This window comes from Lampetra planeri, chromosome 37, assembly GCF_965212315.1.
Source record: "Lampetra planeri chromosome 37, kcLamPlan1.2.h2, whole genome shotgun sequence".
Taxonomy (NCBI): Eukaryota; Metazoa; Chordata; class Hyperoartia; order Petromyzontiformes; family Petromyzontidae; genus Lampetra; species Lampetra planeri.
The window spans coordinates 10,324,427-10,352,201 of NC_136143.1; the positions used below are offsets into that span (position 1 = coordinate 10,324,427).

At 57.9% G+C, this 27,775-nt stretch overlaps 2 protein-coding genes across 3 annotated transcripts; one reads left to right on the forward strand and one right to left on the reverse strand.

The window, feature by feature from the left end:
• On the forward strand, nt 1-13,397 carry RUSF1 (RUS family member 1). Of its 2 annotated transcripts, none has more exons than XM_078612097.1 (14): nt 1-223; nt 1,117-1,300; nt 1,511-1,588; nt 1,899-2,013; nt 3,398-3,443; nt 4,198-4,230; nt 4,775-4,880; nt 5,681-5,782; nt 8,439-8,509; nt 9,190-9,374; nt 10,789-10,846; nt 11,367-11,431; nt 12,044-12,232; nt 12,951-13,397. In XM_078612097.1, exons 2-14 carry the CDS (start codon nt 1,139-1,141, stop codon nt 13,124-13,126), a joined length of 1,386 nt encoding a protein of 461 aa, XP_078468223.1. In that variant the 5' UTR covers nt 1-223; nt 1,117-1,138; the 3' UTR covers nt 13,127-13,397. The 2 variants fall into 2 exon arrangements, with proteins under 2 accessions (XP_078468223.1, XP_078468224.1); XM_078612098.1 differs by having other exon boundaries at nt 12,044-12,196.
• On the reverse strand, nt 12,238-27,184 carry NEK8 (NIMA related kinase 8). The gene is made up of 14 exons (XM_078612096.1): nt 26,789-27,184; nt 25,552-25,757; nt 24,786-25,018; nt 23,460-23,591; nt 22,717-22,922; nt 22,121-22,197; nt 21,590-21,789; nt 20,558-20,705; nt 20,031-20,107; nt 19,325-19,442; nt 18,334-18,484; nt 17,422-17,600; nt 14,990-15,148; nt 12,238-14,065 (listed from the first exon to the last, which is right to left on the reverse strand). Exons 1-14 carry the CDS (start codon nt 26,833-26,835, stop codon nt 13,887-13,889), a joined length of 2,112 nt encoding a protein of 703 aa, XP_078468222.1. The 5' UTR covers nt 26,836-27,184; the 3' UTR covers nt 12,238-13,886.
• Between the last annotated feature and the right edge of the window lie 591 nt (nt 27,185-27,775).

Here is a 27,775-nt window from a genome sequence, read left to right on the forward strand (position 1 = left end):
CGAGAGGAAGTGACGTGCCCGGGGGTTCGCCTCCTTCCCTCGTGGCCACCGCCAAACACGGAACCCGTGTACAGTACACGTGTACTGTACACGTGTCTCTGTCACTACACACGAAACTCGTGTCCCCCTCTCTCCCTGTCTCTCTCCCTGTCTCTCATCATCGCCGCTCTCTCACTCGCCGCGTGTCAACGGCGCCGCGTGGATCAGGCGGTGGGGAGGGGAGGTGGGGGGGGAGTTGTGAGGTTCGATGAGAGGGCTGGTTGAATTAGGGGAGCGGTGGTGCAGCAGTTAGCGCTACCAACCCCAGCGACCCGAGTTTGATTTCCCGCTCACGGCCACCAACACCGGTGACGATTATCTGAACCGGTCCTGTGCTTCCCCTAGGTCTACTCGGCCTAAAATGTGTACCTTTGGTGCGGTGTGTAGTAAACATTAGCGCTGGGGAGACAAAGAAGGCCGGGCGTGGTGCTGGTCACTCACCCCCTCGCCACACACACGTGCCACACACCACTCGCACACGCGTGACACACGCACACGTGCCACACACACACGCGTGCCACACCACTCGCACACGCGTGACACACACGCACACGTGTCACACACACACACGCGTGCCACACACCACTCGCACACGCGTGACACACAAACACACACACGTGCCACTCACACACGCACACGTGCTAACAGCACTTGCCCCAGCAGTCTGTTAAGAGTGGGCGGGGACTTTGTATTTGGTGAGTGGGGAGGTGAGAGCGGCGATGGGGGTTGTGAGGGGTGATGGTGTGGTGAAGAGTGGTGATGGTGTGGTGAGGAGTGGTGATGGGGTATTGAGGAGTAGTGATGCTGTGGTGATGGTGTGGTGAGTGCTGGTGGTGAGGAGTGGTGATGGGGTGGTGAGGAGTGGTGATGGTGAGGAGTGGTGATGGCGAGGAGTGGTGATGGTGTGGTGAGTGGTGGTGGTGAGGAGTGGTGATGGGGTGGTGGTGATGGTGAGGAGTGGTGATGGAGTAGTGTTTGGGCTGCTATAAATGCCGTCACCAGCCATCGTTCAACATACATCAACATACACCCGGTAACCGCTGCTGCTGATGATGCTGACGATGATGATGACTGCAGGAAGGGTTTGGCGTGGACGAAGATGGCCATGGAGGAGGTGGAGGAGGTGGAGGGGGAGATCGTGGCGAGCGAGCGCTACGGGAGCCGCCGCCCCGAGCGCCACTACCGCCGCGCGGCCCGCGGAGCCGCCGCCGCCGCCTGGCGCAGCCACGGGCTCAGTGGCGGCAGCCTCTACACTCTCACGGTGTGTGTGCTGTGTGTGTACTGTGTGTGTGTGTACTGTGTGTGTGTGTGTACTGTGTGTGTGTGTGTGTACTGTGTGTGTGTACTGTGTGTGTACTGTGTGGGTGTACTGTGTGTGTGTACTGTGTGTGTGTCCTCCTTAACCCGGAGCTTAGGGCCTGCCGCTGCCAGGTGTCCTAACTCTGCGTCCAATCTCCCCCCTTTGTGGCAGTCGGTCTTCCTGCCCCAAGGCTACCCGGAGAGCGTCAGCGAGGACTACCTGACTTACCAGATGTGGGACACGCTGCAGGTGCGTCGCCGCGCAACTTTCAGCGGTCGATGTTCTGATGCGCTTGATGGCCCCGCGAGTGTCTTGAAGGAGGAAGAGGAATGCCAACGCCAGGAGGCAGTGCGGTGATGATGCTCGGGTCTCCAATGAGGGATAGTTTATTCTGGACGGCCGCGTTGTTCCACTCTGTTCGCGCATCAGCGGCAGCAGCGGCAGCAGCAGTGGCAGCGTTCCCCCGGGTGTGGGTGAGACTCCAGGACACGGTCTGTCGGCTCAGGCGTTGATGCCACCGTGGTGGTGGTGGTGTTGTTGGTGGTGGTGTTGCGTGCAGGCGTTCTGCAGCAGCGTGACGGGCGCGCTGGCCACGCAGGCCATGCTCAAGGGCGTGGGCGTGGGCGACGGCGCCGCCTCGCTGGCCGGGGCCACCGTCACCTGGCTGCTGCGGAGTGAGTTCGCTGTGGGGGCGACGGGGCCGCGACGCGGACACGCGTTGGGGCTGGCACGGGCCCGGCGCTTTTATCTTAATCGTAGATTAGAATCTTTGAAGCCGATGAGCTGTCGAGATCTTTATCGCTGACGTGCCGGATGGGCGGCGTGGGTGTGAAGCTTCCACTCAATTAAACTGGCCACGCTTCTACGTGGGATATAACTCGAGTGAGTTGCAAGTAATGTGGATGTCTGGCAATTTGTTTCCCGGTGACACTCGCTGACCCAACTCAATAAACAACAACTATAATCACTTAACATATATATTATATATCAATATTTTATATATTGCACGTTAAATTGTGTCCTGATTGTGCCGTCGGCGTCGTTAGCCGAAGAATCCGTTGGGAAAACCTCGCGGAGCAGCGCGACCCCTTGGTGCGGCAGCGCGACCCCTTGGTGCGGGAGAGCGACCCCTTGGTGTGGGAGAGCGGCCCGCTGAGGCGGATATGAGAGAGCTACCTCTGCCGAGAGCCCATCGACACTTCCACGCGATGCACCGACGCTCGCTGCCTCCGCAGATTGGCCGAGATCGGGCACGTTCCGGACGCTTTGGCCGGCGGGGCTTGATGATGCAATCACCCGATAAAATACACAACGCCGATTTAAACATTGCAGGACACGTAACGGCTCCTTTTGGCGGACCGCCGGTAGAAACTAAACTAAATTTGTTTTATTTTACGAGGTAAGGCTCACTGAGCTATGTAGTTACTTTTCAAAAGCGACCTGGCCACAAATGAGAGATCCTGGCTTGTCAAGTGGAAACTGATAGCAGCAGCGAAATACTCCAGACGAGTGATGTTGCTCATAAATGTGGAGGGAAAAACCAGAGGACGCGGAGATACACTGGGAGAGAGAGACACGCAGACTCCAAATACACAGCAGGCCTCAGGGTCGGCATCGAACCCACGACCTCCTGCGTACCAGGCGAGGTAGTTAACATCTCGGCATCGAACCCACGACCTCCTACGTACCAGGCGAGGTAGTTAACATCTCGGCATCGAACCCACGACCTCCTACGTACCAGGCGAGGTAGTTAACATCTCGGCATCGAACCCACGACCTCCTGCGTACCAGGCGAGGTAGTTAACATCTCGGCATCGAACCCACGACCGCCTACGTACCAGGCGAGGTAGTTGACATCTCGGCATCGAACCCACGACCTCCTACGTACCAGGCGAGGTAGTTAACATCTCCTAGCCACCGCAGGACACCCTTAGATGAGAGCTTCTCCATGCCGGTGATGGGGCGGGGGGTCGGGGGTGGGGGGGGGGGGTTTGTGACCATGCTTCACCACGCCGGTCTCTACCTACGTGTTGGAGTGTTTAATTTTGTATTTTGCAGGTGGTACGGGAATGCTGGGCAGCATCGTGTTCGCCTGGAAGAAGGGGTACGTCCTCTCTCACCGCGCAGTCCAACACGACAGCTTCCTCACACACGCACGAGCACTCTTAATCAAAATATCGAATGACTTTTCAGAATGAGGATCCTGATTTATCCGGGAGGAATCCCATGAGCTGCGAAGATCTATTTAGTTTGATTGGCGAGCAAACATCTCGATAAATAGAGGACTGCAAAGCTTGGGGAATTGTTTGGAGCGCCGGCTCACTGCCCTAGCCGCCACCGCCGCTGCCTTCCGGCTCGTGTCTGTGGCTCCTCAGCGATTGCGATGACATTTGTATGAACGACACCTGCTATACGTGAAACAAAGCATTATTATATATTATTATTATTATAATATTCCCCCTAGGAAAACAACCAGCACATCATCGTCACACCTCTCGGGTAGATAATAACCGGCACCGGGTGTCAACAGGCTCTGACACGTGGAGCAAAGTCGTCGTACCTCGCTTCGGATTTGCAACATTCCTCCTCCTCCTCTGGGTTTTTTTTTACCGATCAACCAAATCAAGTGGCGTGTTTGCCACAGCGTGACAACTTGATTGTCTCTGTCAGGTGGTGGAGGGTTATCGTGAAAAGTCTCCATTAAACCTACACCAGGACCCACCACCACCACCCACCACCACCCACCCACCACCACCACCCACCATCCACCACCCACCACCACCCCCCACAACCCACCACCACCACCCACGTGCCAAGATGAATAACACATTGGCATTTAAATGCGTCTTATTTTGCAGGTCCAGTCTGGATTGCGATGCGAAGAAATGGAGGTAAAGCAGCTGTGATAACAGAAGCGTGAGTGTACCGTGGTGAGATGTTGACTACCTCTCCTGGTATGCAGGAGGTCATGGGTTTGATCCCGACACCTGCATTATTTGGAGTTTGCGGTGTCTCTCTCTGCCCCGTGGTCGCGTGGACTGTTCTCCGAGTAATCCGGTTTTCCCCTCCACATTTAAAATCAACATCACGCGTTTAGAATGTTTGACTGTCGCTTTAAATTTCCACATGATGATGATGTTGATAAGCCACTTCGTTATCAATTGTGGCCAGGTCGCTTCTGGAAAAATAGCCCCGTAGCTCAGTGGGGCCTTGCCTGGTTTAACAAGAAATTGCCGTGAAGTAGATGGGACATTTCCCGAGAAACGTCGTGAATTTTTTCTAAATATACATGACACGGTGTTATTGACGAAGGCGTTTGAGTTTTGGGATTAATCCCCTCCACCCTTGATTGCCGTCACAAATAGGCGAGTACTTATTTTGATTACTACGACAACCGCCGCACGTCTCTCATCGTCGTCGTTGTCTACGCTGAAGGTTGTTTGCCGACGTGCTGAATGACGTCGCGATATTCCTGGAGATCCTGGCTCCCGGCTTCCCGCCTCTCTTCACGTTCGTCGTGTGCGTCTCCGGCGTGCTCAAGGTGAGCTTGAGCGGCGTGCGTACGTCGCTGACCCCGTCGCCACAAATTCATTTCTCGCTCCTACGTTGCTTCAACAGTACGGCTCCAACCAATTGGGGAACGTCATTTGATTTAAAGTGCCATCGATTCACTCCGACGCTACTTTGAAAAATGTAAAGAAAAGCCCGTAGAGCGCCGATTCGTTATAGCGCTCTTTGTCCTGGAGAACATTTTTACAATAAAAAAGAAATAAAAAATCTAAATGGCGCTTACGAGAACGCAGCAGCGTCGGCCGAGGAAATGTAGCCGCCCCCACCGTCCGCCCAGCCAATGAGAGCGACAGTGGCGAGATGTTAACTACATCGCCTGCTGTGCAGGAGGTCGTGGATTCAATCCTGACTCTGGCTGTAAATTCGCAGTTTGGGTCTCTCTCTCTCTCCCCATGGTCACGTGGATTTTTCTCCGAGTCCTCCAGTTTTTCCCTACACGTTTAGAATCAACAACAACACGCATTTAGAATATTTGGCTGCTATACATCTCCACACGATAAGCCACTTGGTTGAGCTATCGTTTGTGGCAGCCAAGTCGCTTCTGATAAAGAGCTACATAGCTCGGTGGGCCTGACCCGGTAAATTATAAATTGGTTTAGTTTTGACCCCACCACCGCCTGGAACGCTCGCGGACCCCTGGTGGCGTGACCCACATCGTGACGGCGCGTCGTGAACCCGTGCGTGCGTCGTGAACCCATGGTGAACCCGTGGTGCGTGTGTCGTGAACCCGTGGTGCGTCGTGAACCCGTGGTGCGTGCGTCGTGCCAACAGTCCGTGGTGGGCGTCGCGGGAGGAGCGACCAGGGCGGCTCTCACCGTGCACCAAGCTCGGCGCGACAACATGGCCGACGTGTCGGCGAAGGACGGCAGTCAGGTGACCAGCGCCGTCCACGGGGCTGTGTTTGTGTGTGTGTCTGTGTGTGTCTGTGTGTGTCTGTGTGTGTGCCTGTGTGTGTGTGTCTGTGTGTGTCTGTATGTGTGTGTCTGTGTGTGTGTGCCTGTGTGTGTGTCTGTGTGTGTGTCTGTGTGTGTCTGTGTGTGTGTGTCTGTGTGTGTGTGTCTGTGTGTGTGTCTGTGTGTGTGTGTCTGTGTGTGCCTGTGTGTGTGTGTCTATGTGTGTGTGTGTGCCTGTGTGTGTGCCTGTGTGTGTGTGTCTGTGTGTGTCTGTATGTGTGTGTCTGTGTGTGTGTGCCTGTGTGTGTGTCTGTGTGTGTGCCTGTGTGTGTGCATGCCTGTGTGTGCCTGTGTGTGTGCCTGCTGTGTGTGTGTGTCTGTGTGTGTGTCTTTGTGTGTGTCTGTGTGCCTGTGTGTGTCTGTGTGTGTGTCTTTGTGTGTGCCTGCTGTGTGTGTGTGTGCCTGTGTGTGTGTCTATGTGTGTCTGTTTGCCTGTGTGTGTGTGCCTGCTGTGTGTGTCTGTGTGTGTGTCTGCTGTTTGTGGCCACGCGCCCAACTTAGCGCAGCGCGATAACGGACCCAGCGACCTGGGTTTCCGTTCCCAGCCACGGCTAACATCAGAGTGTATCCAAAGTAGAGGTGTTTTTTGGGCTAGATCGCGTAAATATAACGTGTCATTAAACCCGCCACCAGCCAATCAGTCAGGTTTGCCACGTAAACAAAACGTGCCAATTCTTTACGAGTTCGGCACACACACGGTGTGTTGGAGAGTAAACCCACGACAACGTTTACAATTCAAGTACCGTGACGTTTCGCCGGTGATTACAACAACACCAACCAGCCTCATCAGCCAATAGCCAGATTTGTGGAGAATTGCTCCTGTTTTCGGTCTTATGTGATGCAAGTGTGATGTCGTCACTGTTAGCCAATCAGGTGCGAGAGGGGTGGGGGGTTAATGTGGTCACATAAATCACAATGGATGTCTAGCGTACGTACGCATGTTGAATTTCTTTTGCACCGTACGCAGCCCAATGTGCCAATCGGAGGTGCGGCCCAACACCCGAGGATGCCTCCTCCGAGCGAACGTTTATCTCCTTGTGGTCGACGCTTGTTGAGTCTCGGCAGGAGGGCTGCCCGACGTGCCCGTCACAGTGCTGCACAGTCACAGTGCTGCCCCGTCACAGTGCTGCACAGTCACAGTGCTGCCCCCTGTCACAGTGCTGCACAGTCACAGTGCTGCACAGTCACAGTGCTGCCCCCTGTCACAGTGCTGCACAGTCACAGTGCTGCCCCGTCACAGTGCTGCACAGTCACAGTGCTGCACAGTCACAGTACTGCCCCCTGTCACAGTGCTGCCCCGTCACAGTGCTGCCCCGTCACAGTGCTGCACAGTCACAGTGCTGCCCCGTCACAGTGCTGCCCCGTCACAGTGCTGCCCCGTCACAGTGCTGCACAGTCACAGTGCTGCCCCGTCAGTGCTGCACAGTCACAGTGCTGCACAGTCACAGTACTGCCCCCTGTCACAGTGCTGCACAGTCACAGTGCTGCCCCGCCACAGTGCTGCACAGTCACAGTGCTGCACAGTCACAGTACTGCCCCCTGTCACAGTGCTGCACAGTCACAGTGCTGCACAGTCACAGTACTGCCCCCTGTCACAGTGCTGCACAGTCACAGTGCTGCCCCGCCACAGTGCTGCACAGTCACAGTGCTGCACAGTCACAGTACTGCCCCCTGTCACAGTGCTGCACAGTCACAGTGCTGCCCCGTCAGTGCTGCACAGTCACAGTGCTGCACAGTCACAGTACTGCCCCCTGTCACAGTGCTGCACAGTCACAGTGCTGCCCCGTCACAGTGCTGCACAGTCACAGTGCTGCACAGTCACAGTGCTGCCCCGTCACAGTGCTGCACAGTCACAGTGCTGCCCCGTCACAGTGCTGCACAGTCACAGTGCTGCACAGTCACAGTACTGCCCCCTGTCACAGTGCTGCCCCGTCACAGTGCTGCCCCGTCACAGTGCTGCACAGTCACAGTGCTGCCCCGTCACAGTGCTGCACAGTCACAGTGCTGCACAGTCACAGTACTGCCCCCTGTCACAGTGCTGCACAGTCACAGTGCTGCCCCGTCACAGTGCTGCACAGTCACAGTGCTGCCCCCTGTCACAGTGCTGCACAGTCACAGTGCTGCCCCGTCACAGTGCTGCACAGTCACAGTGCTGCCCCCTGTCACAGTGCTGCACAGTCACAGTGCTGCCCCGTCACAGTGCTGCACAGTCACAGTGCTGCACAGTCACAGTACTGCCCCCTGTCACAGTGCTGCACAGTCACAGTGCTGCACAGTCACAGTGCTGCACAGTCACAGTGCTGCCCCCTGTCACAGTGCTGCACAGTCACAGTGCTGCCCCGTCACAGTGCTGCACAGTCACAGTGCTGCACAGTCACAGTACTGCCCCCTGTCACAGTGCTGCCCCGTCACAGTTCTGCACAGTCACAGTACTGCCCCCTGTCACAGTGCTGCCCCGTCACAGTTCTGCACAGTCACAGTACTGCCCCCTGTCACAGTGCTGCCCCGTCACAGTGCTGCCCCCTGTCACAGTGCTGCACAGTCACAGTGCTGCGCTTGCTCTCCGTTTTACGCAGGAGACGCTCGTGAACCTCGCGGCGCTGGTGTTCAGTCTGATGCTCACGCCGCTGGTGACCAACAACCCCACGTAAGTCACCACGGGACGAGCAGAGAGAGAGGCCGGCTCGTCACACCACCCAGACAGTGGTCACACTGTGGTCACACCACCCAGACTGTGGTCACACTGTGGTCACACCACCCAGACTGTGGTCACACCACCCAGACTGTGGTCACACTGTGGTCACACCACCCAGACTGTGGTCACACTGTGGTCACACCACCCAGACTGTGGTCACACTGTGGTCACACCACCCAGACTGTGGTCACACTGTGGTCACACCACCCAGACAGTGGTCACACTGTGGTCACACCACCCAGACAGTGGTCACACCACCCAGACAGTGGTCACACTGTGGTCACACCACCCAGACAGTGGTCACACCACCCAGACTGTGGTCACACTGTGGTCACACCACCCAGACTGTGGTCCCACTGTGGTCACACCGCCCAGAACAGAGACCGTGCAACTCGTGACATCGATTCAGTGCCCCATTCACTGATAGGAGGAGGCATCACAGCAGCGACGATTCACCACTCCGCTGCTCCTGACGCAATCATCTGGCTCCATCAATCACCTCGATGTAAACTTACCCGCTGCTAATCTCGACCCCAACATTGGCAGCGTGAAAAAGAAGTCCCACCAACTTCAAACTCTCTCCCGGTTGCTTAACCTTGACCGAGGTTCGACCCCTCCCCCCCCCCCCCCAGGTTGACGTGGACCCTCTTCCTGCTGTTCACCGCGCTGCACCTCTTTGCGAACTACCGCGCCGTGAGCTGCGTCGTCATGGAGACGCTGAACCACGCGCGGCTCGCCATCGTGGCGCGCCACTTCCTCGCCCACGGCTCCGTCCCAGGCCCCGCCGCCGCCAACGCCCGCGAGTCCGTCACGCCAGGCACGGCCGCCCAGCTCGCTCGGTCGCTCGCTCTGTCGCTCGCTAACTCGCTTGCCCCGTCGCTCGCCCCGTCGCTCGCCCAGTCGCTCACCCGCTCAGTCGCTCGCTCGCCCGCTCCGTCACCCGCTCGCTCGCTCGCCCAGTCGCTCGCTCCAGCATCACAAACAAAAACATTTGTTCAATTTGTAACAACGTCGTTTGTCACGGCATTGCTTCCTGCTAAAGTTTCTCCGCCCTTGACCGCGTGACCTCCGATTCGCGCGGTCGGCTACCCGCGACGCAAAAATCAACATACGTGCACGTAGACACACACATACATACACACCTACATACATACACACGTACACACACATACAGGGTGACCCAAAAAAAACGGGCCCCAAATCTAATTAGGCCCCGTTTCTTAGTGTTTTGTCCGAACGAAATGAAACTTTGGTCATAACTAGTTTATTATATTCGAAACATCAAATCAAAACACTAGGGTCTTTGGCCTTTTTTTCTCCGTTCTACAGCATGTGTTCTAGATGGCCTCCATTTAGCTCCGTGCATTTCTTGAGGCGCAGCACGAAGTTGTCCATGACGTTCTTACAGACTGAATTGGTAATGGCTCTCATCTCCTCCCTGATGGTTTCCTTGAGTTCCGTGATGGTTCAGTCTCACGGGACATACCGAGGGACTGACTTCGCTTACGCACAGAGCGTTTCGGACTCTGCTGGAGAGACTCTCTCACACTTTCGACCAGCTCGGCTGTTCGCTTCTTGGGACGTCCCGAGTGGCTTGGACGGTTCTCACTGGCAGCGTTGAGGTTCTCCACGGTCCCATACTTCTCGAAGTGGGCCACCCAGTTCTGAAATCTGCTTTTGGATGGAGCCTTTTCACATTCGAACTGACGCATGAAACTGTCCTGGGTTTTCTTGAACGAGCCTGTCTTGTAGTAAAATTTAACACAGTGTATTCTTTGTCCCAGCTCCCACTGGGGTCTTGGTGTACTCACGGTCGTTGATTCTGCCATGTCCTGTAAAATAAGGGCAATCGGTGAATAAATAAAGGAGATATCACATAAAGTGTACACGGGGCCCGTTTTTTTTGGGTCACCCTGTATATACACACATACACACGTACACATACATACACACGTACACACATACATACACACATACATACACACGTACACATACATACACACATACATACACACGTACACATACATACACACCTACATACACCCGTACACATACATACATGCACACGTACACACACATACATATGTACACACGTGTACATATACGTACAAACGTACACGACACGGGCAGCGTAAGTGTAATAAAGCGGTGAAAGAGACGACGTGGAATGTTTGCGAGATGCCACGCGCGAGACGCTCGGACGGCAACCGCCTGCTTTGTGATCCCCGCAGCCTTCGGCAAGTCCCTCGCGGTCAACGTGGGCGTTCCCTTCGCCGACGTCGTCACCACGTGAGGCCTCTCCACACCCACACCTTGAGCACGTGGCTCCTCGCTGCCCCCCCCGTGTTGACGCTGCCCCCCCCCCCGTGTTGACGCTGCCCCTCCGTGTTGACCCCTTGCCCCCCGCGTTGACCCCTTGCCCCCCGCGTTGACCCCTTCCCCACCGGGTTCTCTGCGCTCGAGAAGCTCGTGGGTGAAGGAGAGGCCGAGGAGGATGGCCTCGTGACCTCGCGACCTCGCGAGGCTGCATCAGAGCGAGACTCGGGGATAGGAAGGAGGCTCGCTTGAGGGGCCTTGCCAAGAAGGACCCCTGGGGAAGGGGGCTTGCTAAGGGGGCTTTACCAGAAGGGACCGCTAGGGGTTGAGCGAGCCAGGGTGGACGTTGCTGCTTCGTGACGTCTGGGCGTGTGCTCCCACACTTGACTTGACCGTGGCCCTTTCCACCATTTTCAAAGCCCGGTTTCCGCTTGGCTGAAAACCGTTTCCATGTTGGGTCCACTTTGCCAGTGTGGCCTTTGTTGCGTTGCAGGGCAAGTGAACTACCGAAGGATGCGAGCGACAGGAAGTACCTCCTCCGACTAGACAAAGCGCGCGGTGAGTGCGGCAGGTGGCGTGGGACCGGGACTTTGTTTGGCTGCGTGCCAGACCGTGCCACTCAGTGGCTTGGCTGTCGAGTGTGCAGGCGGTGTAACTGCACCGGAGCCCACGGGACGGTGCGGCCCAGGCACCGGCCTGGAAGGCCTCTGTTCTCCGTGCCAACCGCCGATTCAGCGGTGTCCAGGAACAGAGCACGTGTCAACATTCTCACCGCTTGGCAATTTTATTGAGCGTTGACCTTGTTTGAGTGTTTTGCTCACCGCTAACCGGGTGAAGCAGTGTTTAGTGTTGTTGTCCTTCCCCCCACACCTCCGATTAGCACGGTCGGCTACGTACGGTGCGAAAGAAGTTCCAACGTACGTGCGGTACAATATCTAAACCCACCACCACACCTTCGTGAGCACGCGCTGACCGGCGTGGTGGAAACGGCCCTCGCGAGTTTCGACATGGAGCCCTGAATCCAGAACAGGGGCCCGTGGCCGGGCGGCCTCTCTCGGCCCGCGTCCCCTCGACGGCCTTCGTGGGTGCCGCTCGCCAGTCGGCAACTTGCCCCGACCGTCGCCACGACGGGTGGCGGCTGGCTCTGATTCTCGGGCGGGCGTCGTGCAGGAGCCGTCTCGATCGTCCTGCACTACTCGGCCGGCGCGAGCGACATCATCGCGGCCTGCTTCCACGCACAGCTGCTGAGCCTCGCTCTGCTGCGCGGGGCCTCCGTGGAGGTGGCCGCGGCGCACCGGGACGGCTTCCTGCAGCTGCAGAGAGGCGAGTCGTCGCGGCCCTTCTGCGGAGTTCGTAACAGTGGGTGCAGTTTACTCAACTTGTTTTTATTTTAGCAGGTAAGACCCCACTGAGCTGTGTAGCTCTTTTTTCAGAAATGACCTGGCCACAGATGATATCTCAACGAAGTGGGCTTATCATCATCATCATTATGTGGAGATTTCTAGCAGCCAAATACTCTTAATCGCGTGACGTTGATTCTAAATGTGGAGGGGAAAACCGGAGGGACCCGGAGACAAACCCACGGGACCGCGGGGACAGCCGTCTCCGAACTCGAGCGTGCCGCTCGCAATCAGAAGGTTGCCAATGAAAAATGTGTTCCATTTAAATTTCCATACTTGGCAGCAGGTCCCGAAAGTCCGAAGACTCACCCGGTGAGAGGGATTCTCTGGATAAATGGCAATTAACCTGAGAAGGAAGAAAAAAATGGTGTTGTTTGGGAAAAATTGAAGGAACCGGAAAGAGAGGAAGACCTAACAGACGAAAAAATAAGAGGTTGGTGCCAAGTGTGGCCCTGCTTGAGCATCCTGGCACTACATGACGGAGAGGAAAATGGGAACAAATGACGAAACGTGCAGTGGGACAGCTGCGGTGCTATCTGCCCCATGGTTCTTGATGATGATGATAATAACGTGAACAAATTGGCAAACAGTTTTTTTTGTTACCTAACCCATCGGCGGCTGCTAAATTTCAACCTGAGAATCTCGATGTTGACTTTGGCTCTCGTTTCGTGGCGCAGAAATAACCGACGGCGACCACCGCTCGTCGGCGTTGGCGTCTCAAGATTTCGCGACGCGCCTCTTCCCGGAGGTGCTCGCCGGGCTGCGGAGCGCCGGCTGGGCCATCTCCGCAAGCCTCCTGCAGGCCGACGAGTGGCGGGCACAGTGGCACCAGGGCCGCAAGAAGGCGCAGTGATGTCGTCCGTCAAGAAGGGCGTTTTGATAACGACACGAGAAACAACGATTGAATTTGGGGCATCTGTTCCGTTGGGGAGAAATGTGGGGGGCTGTGGGGAGCAGGAGGAGAGGGGGCTGTGTGGGGGAGCAGCAGGAGGAGGGGGGCTGTGTGGGGGGGGAGTGGGGGTAGGCCCAGGGCAGCCTGGGCCTAAAACCAATGTGCCACCTGTGCACGCACGTAAATATAAATACAAATGTATTGACAATAAAACATCGTGTTGTTGAGTGCACAGTGACCTGTCAGTGATTGTTTCACCTCCCGCGACATATATCCCAGCACACATTTGATCATCCTCGCCCAACCTGGGGAGGAGCGGCGGTGCAGCGGTCGGCACGCTGCGCGATAAGCTCGGTGACCGGAGTTCGATTCCTGGCCGCAGGCTGCTATCCGTGGCGAGTGATATCTCACCAAGTGGTCCTGCCCCACACTTCACTGACCCACTCTGACTAGTGTGGGGAGGTATGGTCAAACAACCCCCAAACATCAATGGGGAGGCCCTTCCAGGAGGTCTAGGTATAACCAAACTTGGTACTGTTAGTGACATTGGGGCAAGCAGTTTGGCAGTTAAAAACAAAGATCAAAATTAGTAAAATCAGTAACATCAACAATGGGTGGGTGGTCGACCCAGAGGCATCACAACGTTCAACATTGTGAGTGGGCTCGGGCAAGCCACCGGCGCCGCCGCTGCGAGGAATTTGGTCGTTGACGAAGGACGGCGTCAGCGGCACTGCGAGGCGCAGTGCACGGAGAGCAGCGTGTTGCCGTGCCGGCTGGACACGGAGGTGACTGCGTAGGGGAACGTCTCTTGGAGCTGCACGGGCCTGGGGGCGCAGGCCTCGCCGTCGGTCCGGCCCAGCCTCCCCCGCGCGGCCTTCCCCCACGTGAACACTTGCCCTCCTGCAACGAGCACACGGGAGAAGCACGCGGCTTGCGTGCAACTACGCCGGAGAGACGCGCGCACGCACGCACTCAAGCATTGCTTGAGTGCCCCAGTCTGTGCAAAAAGCAACCTCTGACTTCACACAAAGTGTTACTTAATTTACCACCACGGGAGTGACGATATTGATGATGGGGCGTCTGAGCCAAGTGCTCTGAGCAAAGAGGCCCCCACCCCCCTGGCACGAGGTGGTCATGGTTACAGAACTTTCACCAATCGGCTGCTGGATGAGAGGCTCCCCCACACCGTGAGGTTATTTCGCAGCGGTCAGTGCGTGTTGGTCAGTAGGTGTTGGTGAAGGCGGGGAGTGCACAGACACGGCAGACGAGGTGGTGGGTGGCCAGTACACCCGGCCTCCTTTGTCACCCTCGTGGCGATGTTTACACATCGCACCGGGTATTCGTTTAAGGCTGAGTCGACCTAAGAGGGGCCCAGGACCGGTTGAGATAATCGTTACCAGTGATGGTGGCCGAGAGCGGGAATTGAACTTGGGTTTCTGGGTTCGTAGCGCAGCGCGCTCACTACACTACTGCTACACTACCGCTCCCCACACCGCACGTTCACACACGCACACACGCACGTTCACACACGCATATTCACACACGCACGTTCACACACACAGTCACACACGCACGTTGACACTCACACACACACACACATTCACACACGCACACTCACACACGCACGTTCACACACGCACACATTCACACACGCACGTTCACACACACACGTTCACACACACGCACATTCACACACGCACGTTCACACACGCACGTTCACACACGCACGTTCACACACGCACGTTCACACACGCACATTCTCACGCACACACGCGCACACACGGCGGTGGCGGCAGCAGCACGAGAGGGCACCATCGTCGTCACCTTCGGCGACGGCCACGGTGAAGGCGTCGCCGCAGGTGACCTGCACCACCTTCACCCCGCCGAGCCCGTCCACCGGCTGCGGCGCCCGGCTGCTGGGGCGCGCTCCCCCGCCAAGCTGCCCGTGCTGGTTGCTTCCAAACGTGTAGCACGTGCCCGTGTCTGCGCGACGACACGCGGCGAGATCGGCAAAGATTTGCCAGGGCGGTGACTTCGACGGGAGGGAGACCGAAGAGAGGCAAGACGGGGGGGGGGGGGGGGGATGCGGGGACAGGACGAGACAGACGGGGGAGATGGAGGCGGAGTGGGACACCCACACACGAGGCAGAGAGAGACGAGACAGACGGGGGAGATGGAGGCGGAGTGGGACACCCACACACGAGGCAGAGAGAGACGAGACAGACGGGGGAGATGGAGGCGGAGTGGGACACCCCACACACGAGGCAGAGAGAGACGAGACAGACGGGGGAGATGGAGGCGGAGTGGGACACCCACACACGAGGCAGAGAGAGACGAGACAGACGGGGGAGGCGGAGTGGGACACCCCACACACGAGGCAGAGAGAGACGAGACAGACGGGGGAGATGGAGGCGGAGTGAGACACCCCACACACGAGGCAGAGAGAGACGAGACAGACGGGGGAGGCGGAGTGAGACACCCACACACGAGGCAGAGAGAGACGAGACAGACGGGGGAGATGGAGGCGGAGTGAGACACCCCACACACGAGGCAGAGAGAGACGAGACAGACGGGGGAGATGGAGGCGGAGTGGGACACCCCACACACGAGGCAGAGAGAGACGAGACAGACGGGGGAGATGGAGGCGGAGTGAGACACCCACACACGAGGCGGAGAGAGACGAGACAGACGGGGGAGATGGAGGCGGAGTGGGACACCCACACACGAGGCAGAGAGAGACGAGACAGACGGGGGAGATGGAGGCGGAGTGAGACACCCACACACGAGGCGGAGAGAGACGAGACAGACGGGGGAGATGGAGGCGGAGTGGGACACCCACACACGAGGCAGAGAGAGACGAGACAGACGGGGGAGGCGGAGTGGGACACCCCACACACGAGGCAGAGAGAGACGAGACAGACGGGGGAGGCGGAGTGGGACACCCACACACGAGGCAGAGAGAGACGAGACAGACGGGGGAGGCGGAGTGGGACACCCCACACACGAGGCAGAGAGAGACGAGACAGACGGGGGAGATGGAGGCGGAGTGAGACACCCCACACACGAGGCAGAGAGAGACGAGACAGACGGGGGAGGCGGAGTGGGACACCCACACACGAGGCAGAGAGAGACGAGACAGACGGGGGAGGCGGAGTGGGACACCCCACACACGAGGCAGAGAGAGACGAGACAGACGGGGGAGATGGAGGCGGAGTGAGACACCCCACACACGAGGCAGAGAGAGACGAGACAGACGGGGGAGGCGGAGTGAGACACCCACACACGAGGCAGAGAGAGACGAGACAGACGGGGGAGATGGAGGCGGAGTGAGACACCCCACACACGAGGCAGAGAGAGACGAGACAGACGGGGGAGATGGAGGCGGAGTGGGACACCCCACACACGAGGCAGAGAGAGACGAGACAGACGGGGGAGATGGAGGCGGAGTGAGACACCCACACACGAGGCGGAGAGAGACGAGACAGACGGGGGAGATGGAGGCGGAGTGGGACACCCACACACGAGGCAGAGAGAGACGAGACAGACGGGGGAGATGGAGGCGGAGTGAGACACCCACACACGAGGCGGAGAGAGACGAGACAGACGGGGGAGATGGAGGCGGAGTGGGACACCCACACACGAGGCAGAGAGAGACGAGACAGACGGGGGAGGCGGAGTGGGACACCCCACACACGAGGCAGAGAGAGACGAGACAGACGGGGGAGGCGGAGTGGGACACCCACACACGAGGCAGAGAGAGACGAGACAGACGGACGCACCAGAGAGAGTGCGTCCTGGTTGACGTGTCACGGCTGACCGTGTCCGTCACAATGGCAGGAGCGCGACGGGCCGAATTGCTCAGCTCGGTGTTTTGAGGACGGTGCACGCGGACAAGAAACACGACGGAGATGGAGGAGACAGAAGGAGACGAAGACAAGGCAGACGGAGATTGAAGTATCTGATCAGCACGGTTGGCTACGTACAGTGCGAAAGAATGTTGACATGCATCATGTTCGCCTTATGGCGTCGTTCCCTGGTCTGACACTGGTGAGACTAGGCCCTAACGAAGGCCACATCTCTGGTGTCGGCCAATCAGTTTCAAAGACAACGCCATGTGTCTAATTATCAGCGCAAGTTTTTGTTTGCATGTTCACAACAAAAGGTTTCTATTTGCTGTTGGAGCATCTGAACACAACTCCTGCCGCTTCATTGCCAGAAGGGGTCAAGCCGCCGCGCCGTCGCGACCGTCGCCCCACCTGTGACGGCGGCGGAGTGAGCGGTGCCCAGCGCCACGTGGACCACCCGGGCCCCGTCCAGCGGGCTGGACTGCACCGGCGAGAGCACCAGCGACTCCTCGGTCTGCTCCGCGGGGCACGCGGCAGCGTCGTCGTCGCCGCCGTCGTGCGAGATCTTATCCAGGCCCAGTTTGTTGTACCTGCAGCGCGCGTCGGACGGACGTAGAGGGGGCGGGGGGGCGGGGGGGGGGCAGGGGGTGGAATACGTCCCAGTGCAGTTGTCAACTCGGCCTCAAATGAGTACCTGGCACGGTGCGTAAACCATCGCCACTGGGGAGACAAAGGCGGCCGGGCGTGGTGCTGGCCACCCACCCCCTCGTGTGTCATGCCGGCCTTCATAGGTGCTCGCTAACAGCACTTGCCCCAACAGTCTATTCAGGCTATACGTGGCGGGAGGGGGGGAGATCATTTGTCTTTGTATGTATGGTGGTGGCTAGGAGATGTTAACTACCTCGCCTGGTATGCAGGAGGTCGTGGGTTCGATTCCTGACGCCTGCTGCTGCTGCTGTATATTTGCGCGTCTTCCTCTACCCGTGGTCGCGTGGATTTTTCTCCGGTTCCTGCGGTTTTTCCCTCCACATTTAGAAACACGCGTTCAGAGTATTTGGCTCCATACATTTCCACATCATATCAAGCCATTTTGTTGCGCTGTCATTTGTGGCCAGGTCACTTCTAACAAAGAGCTACATAGCTCAGTGGGCCTAACCTGGTAAAATACAAAACTAGTTTAGTTTAATAGTTTTAGTTTAGTCTGTTGAACTTCTCTCGCACCGTACGCATCCAATCGCGCTAATCGGAGGTGCGGGGGAAGGACGATAAAGGAACGACAGAGAAGCAGTCGTAGAGAAATGAGGCTGTGAACTCGGCTCGTACCGGTTGCTGCCGCAAGCCAGGAGCCTGCCACTGGAGGTGAGGATCATGGAGCAGTCGACGCCGCAGTGCGCGCTGCACGGCTCGTAGGGCGGGGGGACGGCCACCGGCTGCGGGCACAGGTGGAGCTCCTGATTGCCCAAGCCGAGGCGCCCTGGGGGATCGGAGAGACACGCGCAGACGCACGGAGAGATGTACGGACGCACGGAGAGACAGAGAGACCCACCGAGAGACAGAGAGACGCACGGAGACGCAGAGAGACGCACCGAGAGACAGAGAGACGCACGGAGAGACAGAGAGACGCACCGAGAGACAGAGAGACGCACCGAGAGACAGAGAGACGCACCGAGAGACAGAGAGACGCACGGAGACGCAGAGAGACGCACGGAGAGACAGAGAGACGCACGGAGAGACAGAGAGACGCACACGGGGCTGGGTCCGCGTGCCGGTGTCGTTACGGAAAGTTTCGTGACATGTGTGGGTTTGTTTGTTAATGCAGGGGCTGACATCCACCCGAAGAACACGATCTTTATTTCGCTATATCCATGTCGTAAATGCATCCGGTGTTTTGACTGTGTGAAGTCGCGTGAAATGGCGTTCGCTAAATAACAAAAATGTAAAAAGTTGAAGAGCGACGATGCCGTCGGTGCACGACGCCACGTGCACGACGCAGGGACCGAGACGAGCGAATAATAAAAGGGGGGAAAAAAGCGAGGCCCACGCCGAGAGGGGTGCTGATCGTCGTGGGGGTTATTGGGGCCGTACTTCGCCACGCTGGTCAGTGCGGGTTTGGCGCAAGGGAGCAGCATTGAGCATTCGGGCTGCGAAACATTTCCGTGTCATGATGATAATCCACTTCGTCGAGGTGTCACATTTGTGATAGCTCGGTCAGTTTCTGAAAAAACAGCGACATAGCCCAGTGGGGCCTTACCTGGTAAAACTGAAAGAAACCCAGTGTGATAGTTGAGTTGTCGTGGGCGGTTGTAAGTCTTACCGTTGTCTCCTCTGCCCCAGGCAAACACCTCTTGCTCATTGCTCACCGCCAGCACGTGCGACATCCCGCACGACACCTGGGTAATCTCGTAGCCCAGCAGCGCTTCCACAATCTTGGGCTGCCAACGACACCGAGGTAGTAGCAAGAGCATTCGCTCGCGCCCCACGTGTGTGTGTGCAGAGCTTCGCTCGCACCGTGACGTCGGCACGCACTTGGCATGGACCGGACCCATTAGGAGTGGGCCCATAGGAGTTGCGCAATAACACCGTAACAGAGGCTTTTTTTTGTTGGGTTAGATCGCGTAAATATGAACGTGGTGTCGTTACACCCGCCACCACCCGCCACCACCCGCCACCACCCGCCACCACCCGCCACCACCCGCCACCACCCGCCGCCACGGCCAATGGGTAAGGTTTGTCACGTCAACAAAGCATGGTGACTGCCCGACGATGCTGGTGGTAATTACCAGCGAAACGCCACGGTACTCGACGTGTGAATGTTGTAGCGGGTTTACTCTCCAACACACCGGGCGTGCCGAACTCGTCACTCAGTGTCATCTCGTCCGGTGACGTCATCCTTCAATCTCATCCCATCGCCAAAACAAATCCCATCATCTAATTTCTCTCAACCCATTATCCCATCATCATCATCATCCCATCATCCCATCATCCCATCACCATCATCATCCCACGGTGCCCCACGGTACCTGTGCCACGTCGCTGTAGCTGCCATGGCCAAGGCAGCCGCTGCTGCCGCTGCCGTACGTCATGAGGATCCCCCGGTCTGAGAACAACGACACAGAAGAGGCCCGGGTCCGCACGGTGACAAGATGCAAAACAACAACAACAACCAGCAGCACTCCCTATGAAGGCCGGCATGGCACACGAGGGGGGGTGGGTGGCCAGCACCACGCCCGGCCACCTTTGTCTCCCCAGCGGTGATGTTTTTTTACACATCGCACCAGGTGCTCATTTGAGGCTGAGTTGACCTAGGGGAGGCCCAGGACCAGTTCAGATAATCGTCACTGGTGTTGGCCGTGAGCAGGAATCGAACTCGGGTCGCCGGGTCCATAGCGCAGCGTAGCACTAACCGCTCCACTACCGCTCCCCACACACACATTGACACACACGGACACACACTGACACAGGGACACACACACGAACACACGGACACACACGGACACACACACACGAACACACACACACACGAACACACACGGACACACACGCGGACCGGTGAGGCATGCGGTGAAGAGGTCGCCGCAGGAGACGTGCTGAATGGTGACCCCGGACTGGCCCTCCAGGAAGCGCGACACGAGCTGGGGCTGGATGCTGCCCACCGAGCCGGGGAGGGCAGCGTCGCCCACCGTGCCCGGAGAGGCCTGCACACACGCAGTGGGCAGCGGGGAGTGGGCAGTGGGGAGTGGGCAGTGGGCAGCGGGGAGTGGGCAGCGGGGAGTGGGCAACGGAGAGTGGGCAGCGGGGAGTGGGCAGCGGGGAGTGGGGAGTGGGCAGTGGGCAGCGGGGAGTGGGCAGCGGGGAGTGGGCAGTGGGGAGTGGGCAGCGGGGAGTGGGCAGCGGGGAGTGGGCAGTGGGGAATGGGCAGTGGGGAGTGGGTAGCGGGGAGTGGGCAGCGGGGAGTGGGCAGCGGGGAGTGGGTAGCAGACAGGGGGAGTGGGCAGCAGGTAGCAGACAGTGGGGAGGATGTAACAGCTGAGTGGCACGGTGCCCACAGCGATCCACTCTTAGGGTGGAGAGACTCGGCTCATGATCATCGTCGTCGTCATCAGCCGTATCACCGTTACCATCATCAGGGTCATCGCAATCATCACAATCATCACCATCATCGCCATCGTCACAATCACCAAAATCATCACCATCAACATCACCATAATTATCACCATCATCACCATCATCACCATCGCCATCATCACCATCATCCCCATCGCCACCATCATCACCATCATCATCATCACCATCATCACCGCCATCATCGCCATCATCACCATCATCATTGCCATCATCATAATAGAGATGAAGGAGCCTGGCATGAAGCGTTTCTGGTGTCGCGGGCGAGACACCTCGTGCTGCACAGAGACAGCTGCCATCGGGGGCCCCCGCCCCCCACCCACGGGGAGCAACTGCAGCGGAGCGCCGGGATCATGACGACGACGACGACGAGGACGACGCAATGGCGAGGCACGTGGAGGTGCTCTGGACACTCCCAGCAAGCTCAAGTCTCCGGCGAGTTCCACGTAGCGCTCACCTCCCAGACGATGAGCCTGCCGCTGCGCGTGACGCCGGCCCTCTGCGTGCGCCCCACCGCCACCTGCAGCACCTCCGTGTTGGGCATGGCCAGCTTGACGGGCGCCAGCGTGCCGCTGCCCCACATGTAGACGGAGGAGAGCGGCGGGGGGGCAGCCGCCGCCCTGCCGGCGCTCCCGGCCAGCGCGCCGTCCCCGGACACTGGCGCCGTCGACGCGGAGACGGGGGGGGGGGGGGAGATTGGATTGGTTGCTCGCATCCAGACTGGTCCGGGTTGCTCCCGACGTTGCTCACGACGCGTAAAAATATAAACGTGTCGTTCAACCCGCCACCGCCCGACACAGCCAACCAGTAAGGGTTGGCACGTACACAGAAGGTGCCAATTCGTCACTAGTACAGCACGCCGGTTGTGTGTTGGAGAGCCAAGCCACAACGCAACATTCATTCCAGGGCCTTGCAATAATCTTGAGCCAATCGGCTCCTGCACAGAAGGGAGTGCGGTTGAACGCTGGGCGAGCGTGAGGATACTCACGCGGGAAGCGGGGGCGACACGCTTGCCTCGCCCTGCCCTGTGCGTCCAGCGACAGCAGCATCATCGGCTTTTCCATCCTGCAATCGACATCGCCAGCAGAATTTAAATAAAACATTTTTTTTTACAAATGGCTAATGATGATGGTGACGATGACGACGACAAATCCTATTCCATAACATCGGAGCTGGATCGGAGTGAACGGGGAGGCGAGGAGGGGGCGATGACTGAACGTGATGGAGGGCGCCACGGTGGCTGGGAGGTGTTAACGGACACGCCTCGTGTACAGATCTTCTTTCTCAGAAGCCTCCTGGATATCACAAATGATAGCTCAACACGTGGAAATTTCTAGCAGCCAAATACTCCAAACGCGTGGTGATGTTGATTCTAAATGTGGAGGGTAAAAACCGGAGGACCCGGAGAAAAATCCACGGGACCACGGGGAGAGAGAGAGACACAGATTCCAAATATACAGCAGCAGCAGCAGGCGTCAGGGTCGGGATTGAACCCACGACCTCCTGCACACCAGGCGAGGTAGTCAACATCTCACCACCGTGGGCGCCCACGGTGGATCGAACTCGGCCTCGCCGGACACGAACCTGGCGGGCACCCGGCCGATGTCCATGTAGAGGCGGATCATGGCGCTCATGCACACGGGGTGAGAGAGCACCTCGCTCAGCTGCGGCCGCTTGCCGGGGTCCAGGTTGAGCAGGCTGACCACCAGCTGCCGCAGCTCGCCGCTGTAGCGGTCCGACACGGGGGCGAAGTTGCCGCTCATGATCTTCAGCACCAGCGCCGGCAGATTCTGCCGGCAGAGCGGCGCCCCCGCCGGCCGCGTTAGCGCCGCACGACTCTTGCCCCGCGCCTTTCGCCCGCTCGCGCGGCCCAGCCGCTGCCAGCGCGGGAGGCCGGCACGGCACCGCGTGGCTTTTTCCACCGGCTGATAACCACAAACCGAGCCGTGCCACGATGGAACTCGCGTTTAGGACGTCCCGCGCCCATCAAAAAGGTTTGCTTGCTCTTTCCACGCAATGGTTTGCGGACACAAACCCAAATCGGTTTGGCGCATTCGTCCGCGACGTGACAACTCAATTCGATCGGCTCCGTCCGGTGGCGGAGCGTATAGCTCACAATTTTGGCTTTGAACCGACGCGGCGATACAACCTCCGATGATCACGGTTGGCTACGTACGGTGCGAAAGAAGTTCAACGTACGTACACACGCGCACACGTACAAGGGAGGCGGATGATGACTCGCTTCCGAACTCGTTACCAAACGAACGCGCGGAGGGGACACGTCGGGGCGCGAGCGGAAGGGGGGGGGGGGTGGCCGGGTGGCTCACCTCGGCCTCGAAGGCCCTCTTGAGGCTCGCCAGCTCGTACAGGATGCAGCCCAGGGCCCAGATGTCACTCTTCTGGTTGTAGGGTTTCCCCTCGCACAGCTCCGGGGAGATGTAGCACGGGGTGCCCACCACCTGCAGGCCGACGGAGCACCCACGGGTTCAGGGCAGTTGGCTAACACGGCCAATGACTTACTTGGCTATCACAAATGATAAGTGAACAAAGTGGCTTATCACGTGGAAATGTATAGCAGCAGCCAAACACTCTAAACGCGTGGTGATGTTGCTACTAAATGTGGAGGGAAAACCGCAGGGCCCAGAGAATAACTCACACGACCACGGGGAGAGAGAGAGACACGCAAACTCCAAATATACAGCACGAACCCACGACTTCCTGTACACCAGGCGAGGTAGTTGACATCTCCTAGCCATCGTGGCGCCCCGAAAGAAGCCAGATAAGACGGGGCGAGAGCATGGAGGGCATAAAAAACCGTGCTCGCTACAATTTCTGAACTGTTATCATAATTATAATTCCGCTTTTCCAAACTCTGTCCTTTTAAGTTTTAAAAAAAATCATGATTACAAACAACAACATTGGAGCGAACGCGCATTTGCCACTTGAGCCCGGCGGCTGCCCTGGTGAATACGAGTGTGTGTACGGATCGTGGATACGCACCCGTCTGCGGACGTCAAAGATCCTGCGAGGTTATAAAAAAAACAGAACGCCACACGTGTGTGCGGTGACGTCACGACTCACACGTGTGTGCGTCGTGACGTCACGACTCACACGTGTGTGCGGTGACGTCACGACTCACACGTGTGTGCGGTGACGTCACGACTCACACGTGTGTGCGGTGACGTCACGACTCACACGTGTGTGCGGTGAAGTCATGACTCACACGTGTGTGCGGTGACGTCACGACTCACACGTGTGTGCGGTGACGTCACGACTCACACGTGAGACTCCACCAGGAACGACGCCGCAGAATCAGACCGGGGGGTGCGGGGAGTATTGCTGCATGATTTTACTTTCATGATAATGTCTCCAAGTGGGCGTGGGCTGCCTGACGTGCGCTGGGAACAGCCCATTGGGCTCCGTGCATTGAGCCCCCTTTGTGCACGCACCGCACGGACACGGCTAACGCCTCGTCCCTCACCCACCAGTCGCCAGGTCGGCCCTCCGGCCACGTGACTGTTGACGATTCGCTCCTCACAGCACCGATGGAGGACGATCGATGATGACGATTTCACCCCCCCCCCCCACCCCCCCCCTCCCCTACCTCTTCCTCACCGGGAACCAAACCGGAACGGGTCCGACGTGCCGCTCACCGTGTACGCCTTGCTCTTGCTGCTCAGGATCTTGGAGATGCCGAAGTCGCCGACCTTGACGACGGTCTGCCGCTTGTCCAGCAGGATGTTGTGCGTCTTGAGGTCGCGGTGCAGGATGTGGTTCGAGTGCACGTGGTGCAGCGCCAGGGCGATCTGCACGAAGAAGTGCAGGATGGTGTCTTCGTCCAGTAGCGAGCCGCCCCGCTTCTGGATGTACTCGGCGAGGGTGCCCCCTGCGCCCCGCCACCACGGACACAAAGGTTCCCCACCGCGTATGAACGTACTACGTATGTTGTACGTATGTTGTACGTATGGTGTACGTATGTATGTCGTGTGTGGGGAGCGGTGGTGCAGCGGTTAGCGCTACGAACCCGGGTGACCCGAGTTCGATTACCGCTCACGGCCACCAACACCGGTGATGATTATCTGAACCGGTCCTGGGCCTCCCGTAGGTCGACTCGGCCTCAAATGAGTACCTGGTGCGGTGTGTAGTGGACATCGCGACTGGGGAGACAAAGGCGGCCGGGCGTGGTGCTGACCACCCACCCCCTCGCGTGCCGTGCCGACCTACATCGGTGTATTATTTTATTTTGTTTCTATTAAATAAAAGAATAATTTCTTATTATCTTTTGTTTCTATTAATTTTATTTGTTACCCACGTGACTTTACCGAAAAAACCCAAGAGTATGAATCCTCGCAGTCACGGAAGCTTCACATCTAGAACTACTAGCAGGACCACGGCGTCGCCACGGCAACGGGGCCTCACCGGGCGCGTACTCCATGGCGATCATGAGGGCCTTGTCCGCGAGGAAGTTCTCGAAGTACTTGATGACGTTCGGGTGGCTGAGCAGCTTGAGCACCTGGCACTCGTTCTGCGCCGCCTGCCGCTCGTCGCGGCTCATCTGCTCCACGGGGATCTGCTTGAGTATCACCTGCTTGCCCTCGTCCCTCCGCACGCACAGGTGCACGATGCTGCGACGGTGGGCCGGGGAGTCGAGAGGAGGGGGCGGAGGAGGGAGGAGGAGGAGGAAGAGGCAGGGGGAAGGACGGGATAGGAGGGGGAGGGGGGGACACAAGCGCATGCCGGGGGTGACGCAGGGCCGGACTGAGCTGAGACTGAAAACCTTCGTGACTGCAGGAATTCATATTCTTGCTTCTTTCGGTGAAGTCACGTAGATAGAAAACAAAACATCTAAAATAAAAGCAAAAAACCCCACGACGTTTCGATCGCGACACAAGCGGTCTTCACCCGCCTGATGCAGACCGCTTGTGATGCTACTTATTATTCGTATTACTTCATCCGCCTGTTGTCGTCAAGGAGCGTCACGAACTGGCAGCATCCGCTCGTCACCTTCGCAGCGGCGGCGGCGGCCTCTGGCTGCTAAGCAACGTCCCGCGGCGCTTTCAGATGCGCGACTTCTGCGGCCGTCTGGAACGCTCTCGCGTCCGACGTGAGGAAGAAGCCACTGGGCACTGCGATGCATTTTTAAAGAGCAGCTTCCATGAGCAGCTTCCACGAAGCACACTCACTCACACACACACAACAAAGATCCCCCGTATAGCCTTAACAGACTGTAGGGGCAAGTGCTGTTAGCGAGCACCTATGAAGGCCGGAAGGGCACACGAGGGGGTGGGTGGCCAGCACCACGCCCGACCGCCTTTGTCACCCTAGTGGCAATGTTTACACACCGCACTAGGTATTCATTTGAGGCTGAGTCGACCGTTTCAGATAATCATCAGTGGTGTTGGCCGTGAGCGGGAATCGAACTCGTGTCGCTGGGTTCATAGCGCAGCGCGCTAACCGCTACACTACCACTCACACACACTCACTCACACTCACTCACACACACTCACTCACACACACTCACTCACACACACTCACTCACACACACTCACTCACACACACTCACTCACACACACTCACTCACACACACTCACTCACACACACACACTCACTCACACACACTCACTCACATACTCACTCACTCACACAAGTCACTCACCCAAAGGCTCCTCTGCCTACGACTTTTATTTTCTCGTATTTATCCATCGCGGAGTCGAGCAGAGACAGCGAGGAGAGGAGGAAGAAAGCGAGGAGGGAGAAAGCGAGGAGGGAGCCGAGAGGGGGGAGCTGAAAGGGAGCCGAGAGGGAGCTGAGAGGGGGGGGGCTGAGAGAGAGGAGGGAGCTGAGAGGGAGGAGAGAGGAGGGAGCCGGGAGGGAGGAGAGAGCTGAGAGGGAGGAGAGAGGAGGTAGCCGGGAGAGAGGAGGGAGCCGAGAGGGAGCTGAGAGGGAGGAGGAGCGAGCGAGGAGGGAGCGAGGTTTTTGGTTCTCTCGCGACCACGGCCGCCTGCTCTGCACGCCACTTCCGGGTAGGTGAGCTGGTCACGTGACGTCTCCACGGGGGGAGGAGGGAGGGAGGTGAGGAGGTGAGGGGGGATGTGAGGAGGGAGGCGAGGAGGGGGGGGGGTCAAAAATCGTCCAAAATCGCGTGACGTCATTTATGGACGGCCCCTTGCGCCGTGCGGACAGAGCGGTGGCTCGCGGTCGACTCGCTCGAGGAGGAAGTTTATCGGAAGCCATCCTCCGTTGGGCTCTTATTTTAAGATGTTTTCAGCTGAGCAATGCCGAGTCACGTTTATTATTATCTGGAGAAAATCCACGCCTTGCGCGAGGGGGCAACGCTCGATCTCCGTACAGATGGAGACAGATGGTGACTGGTCCACTTGCAACACTTTCAGCCGCCATACATCCCACGTGGCACACAACTTCAGGCGGAACGGCCTTTTAAGTAGGAAAACCATGATGCAAATTAAAGCAAACCTGACAAGCAGTCTAAGTGTAAAACCATGACCTCCTTAAGGAAATTATTATGTGAATGTAGGAATGGTGGTGGTGGTGGTTGCTTGCGCCCTCACCGAAGATGAACATCAGTGGAGGGATGCAGGCAAGGCCGATGAGTCAGATAGATGCCTTCTATGACCTCCTGTCA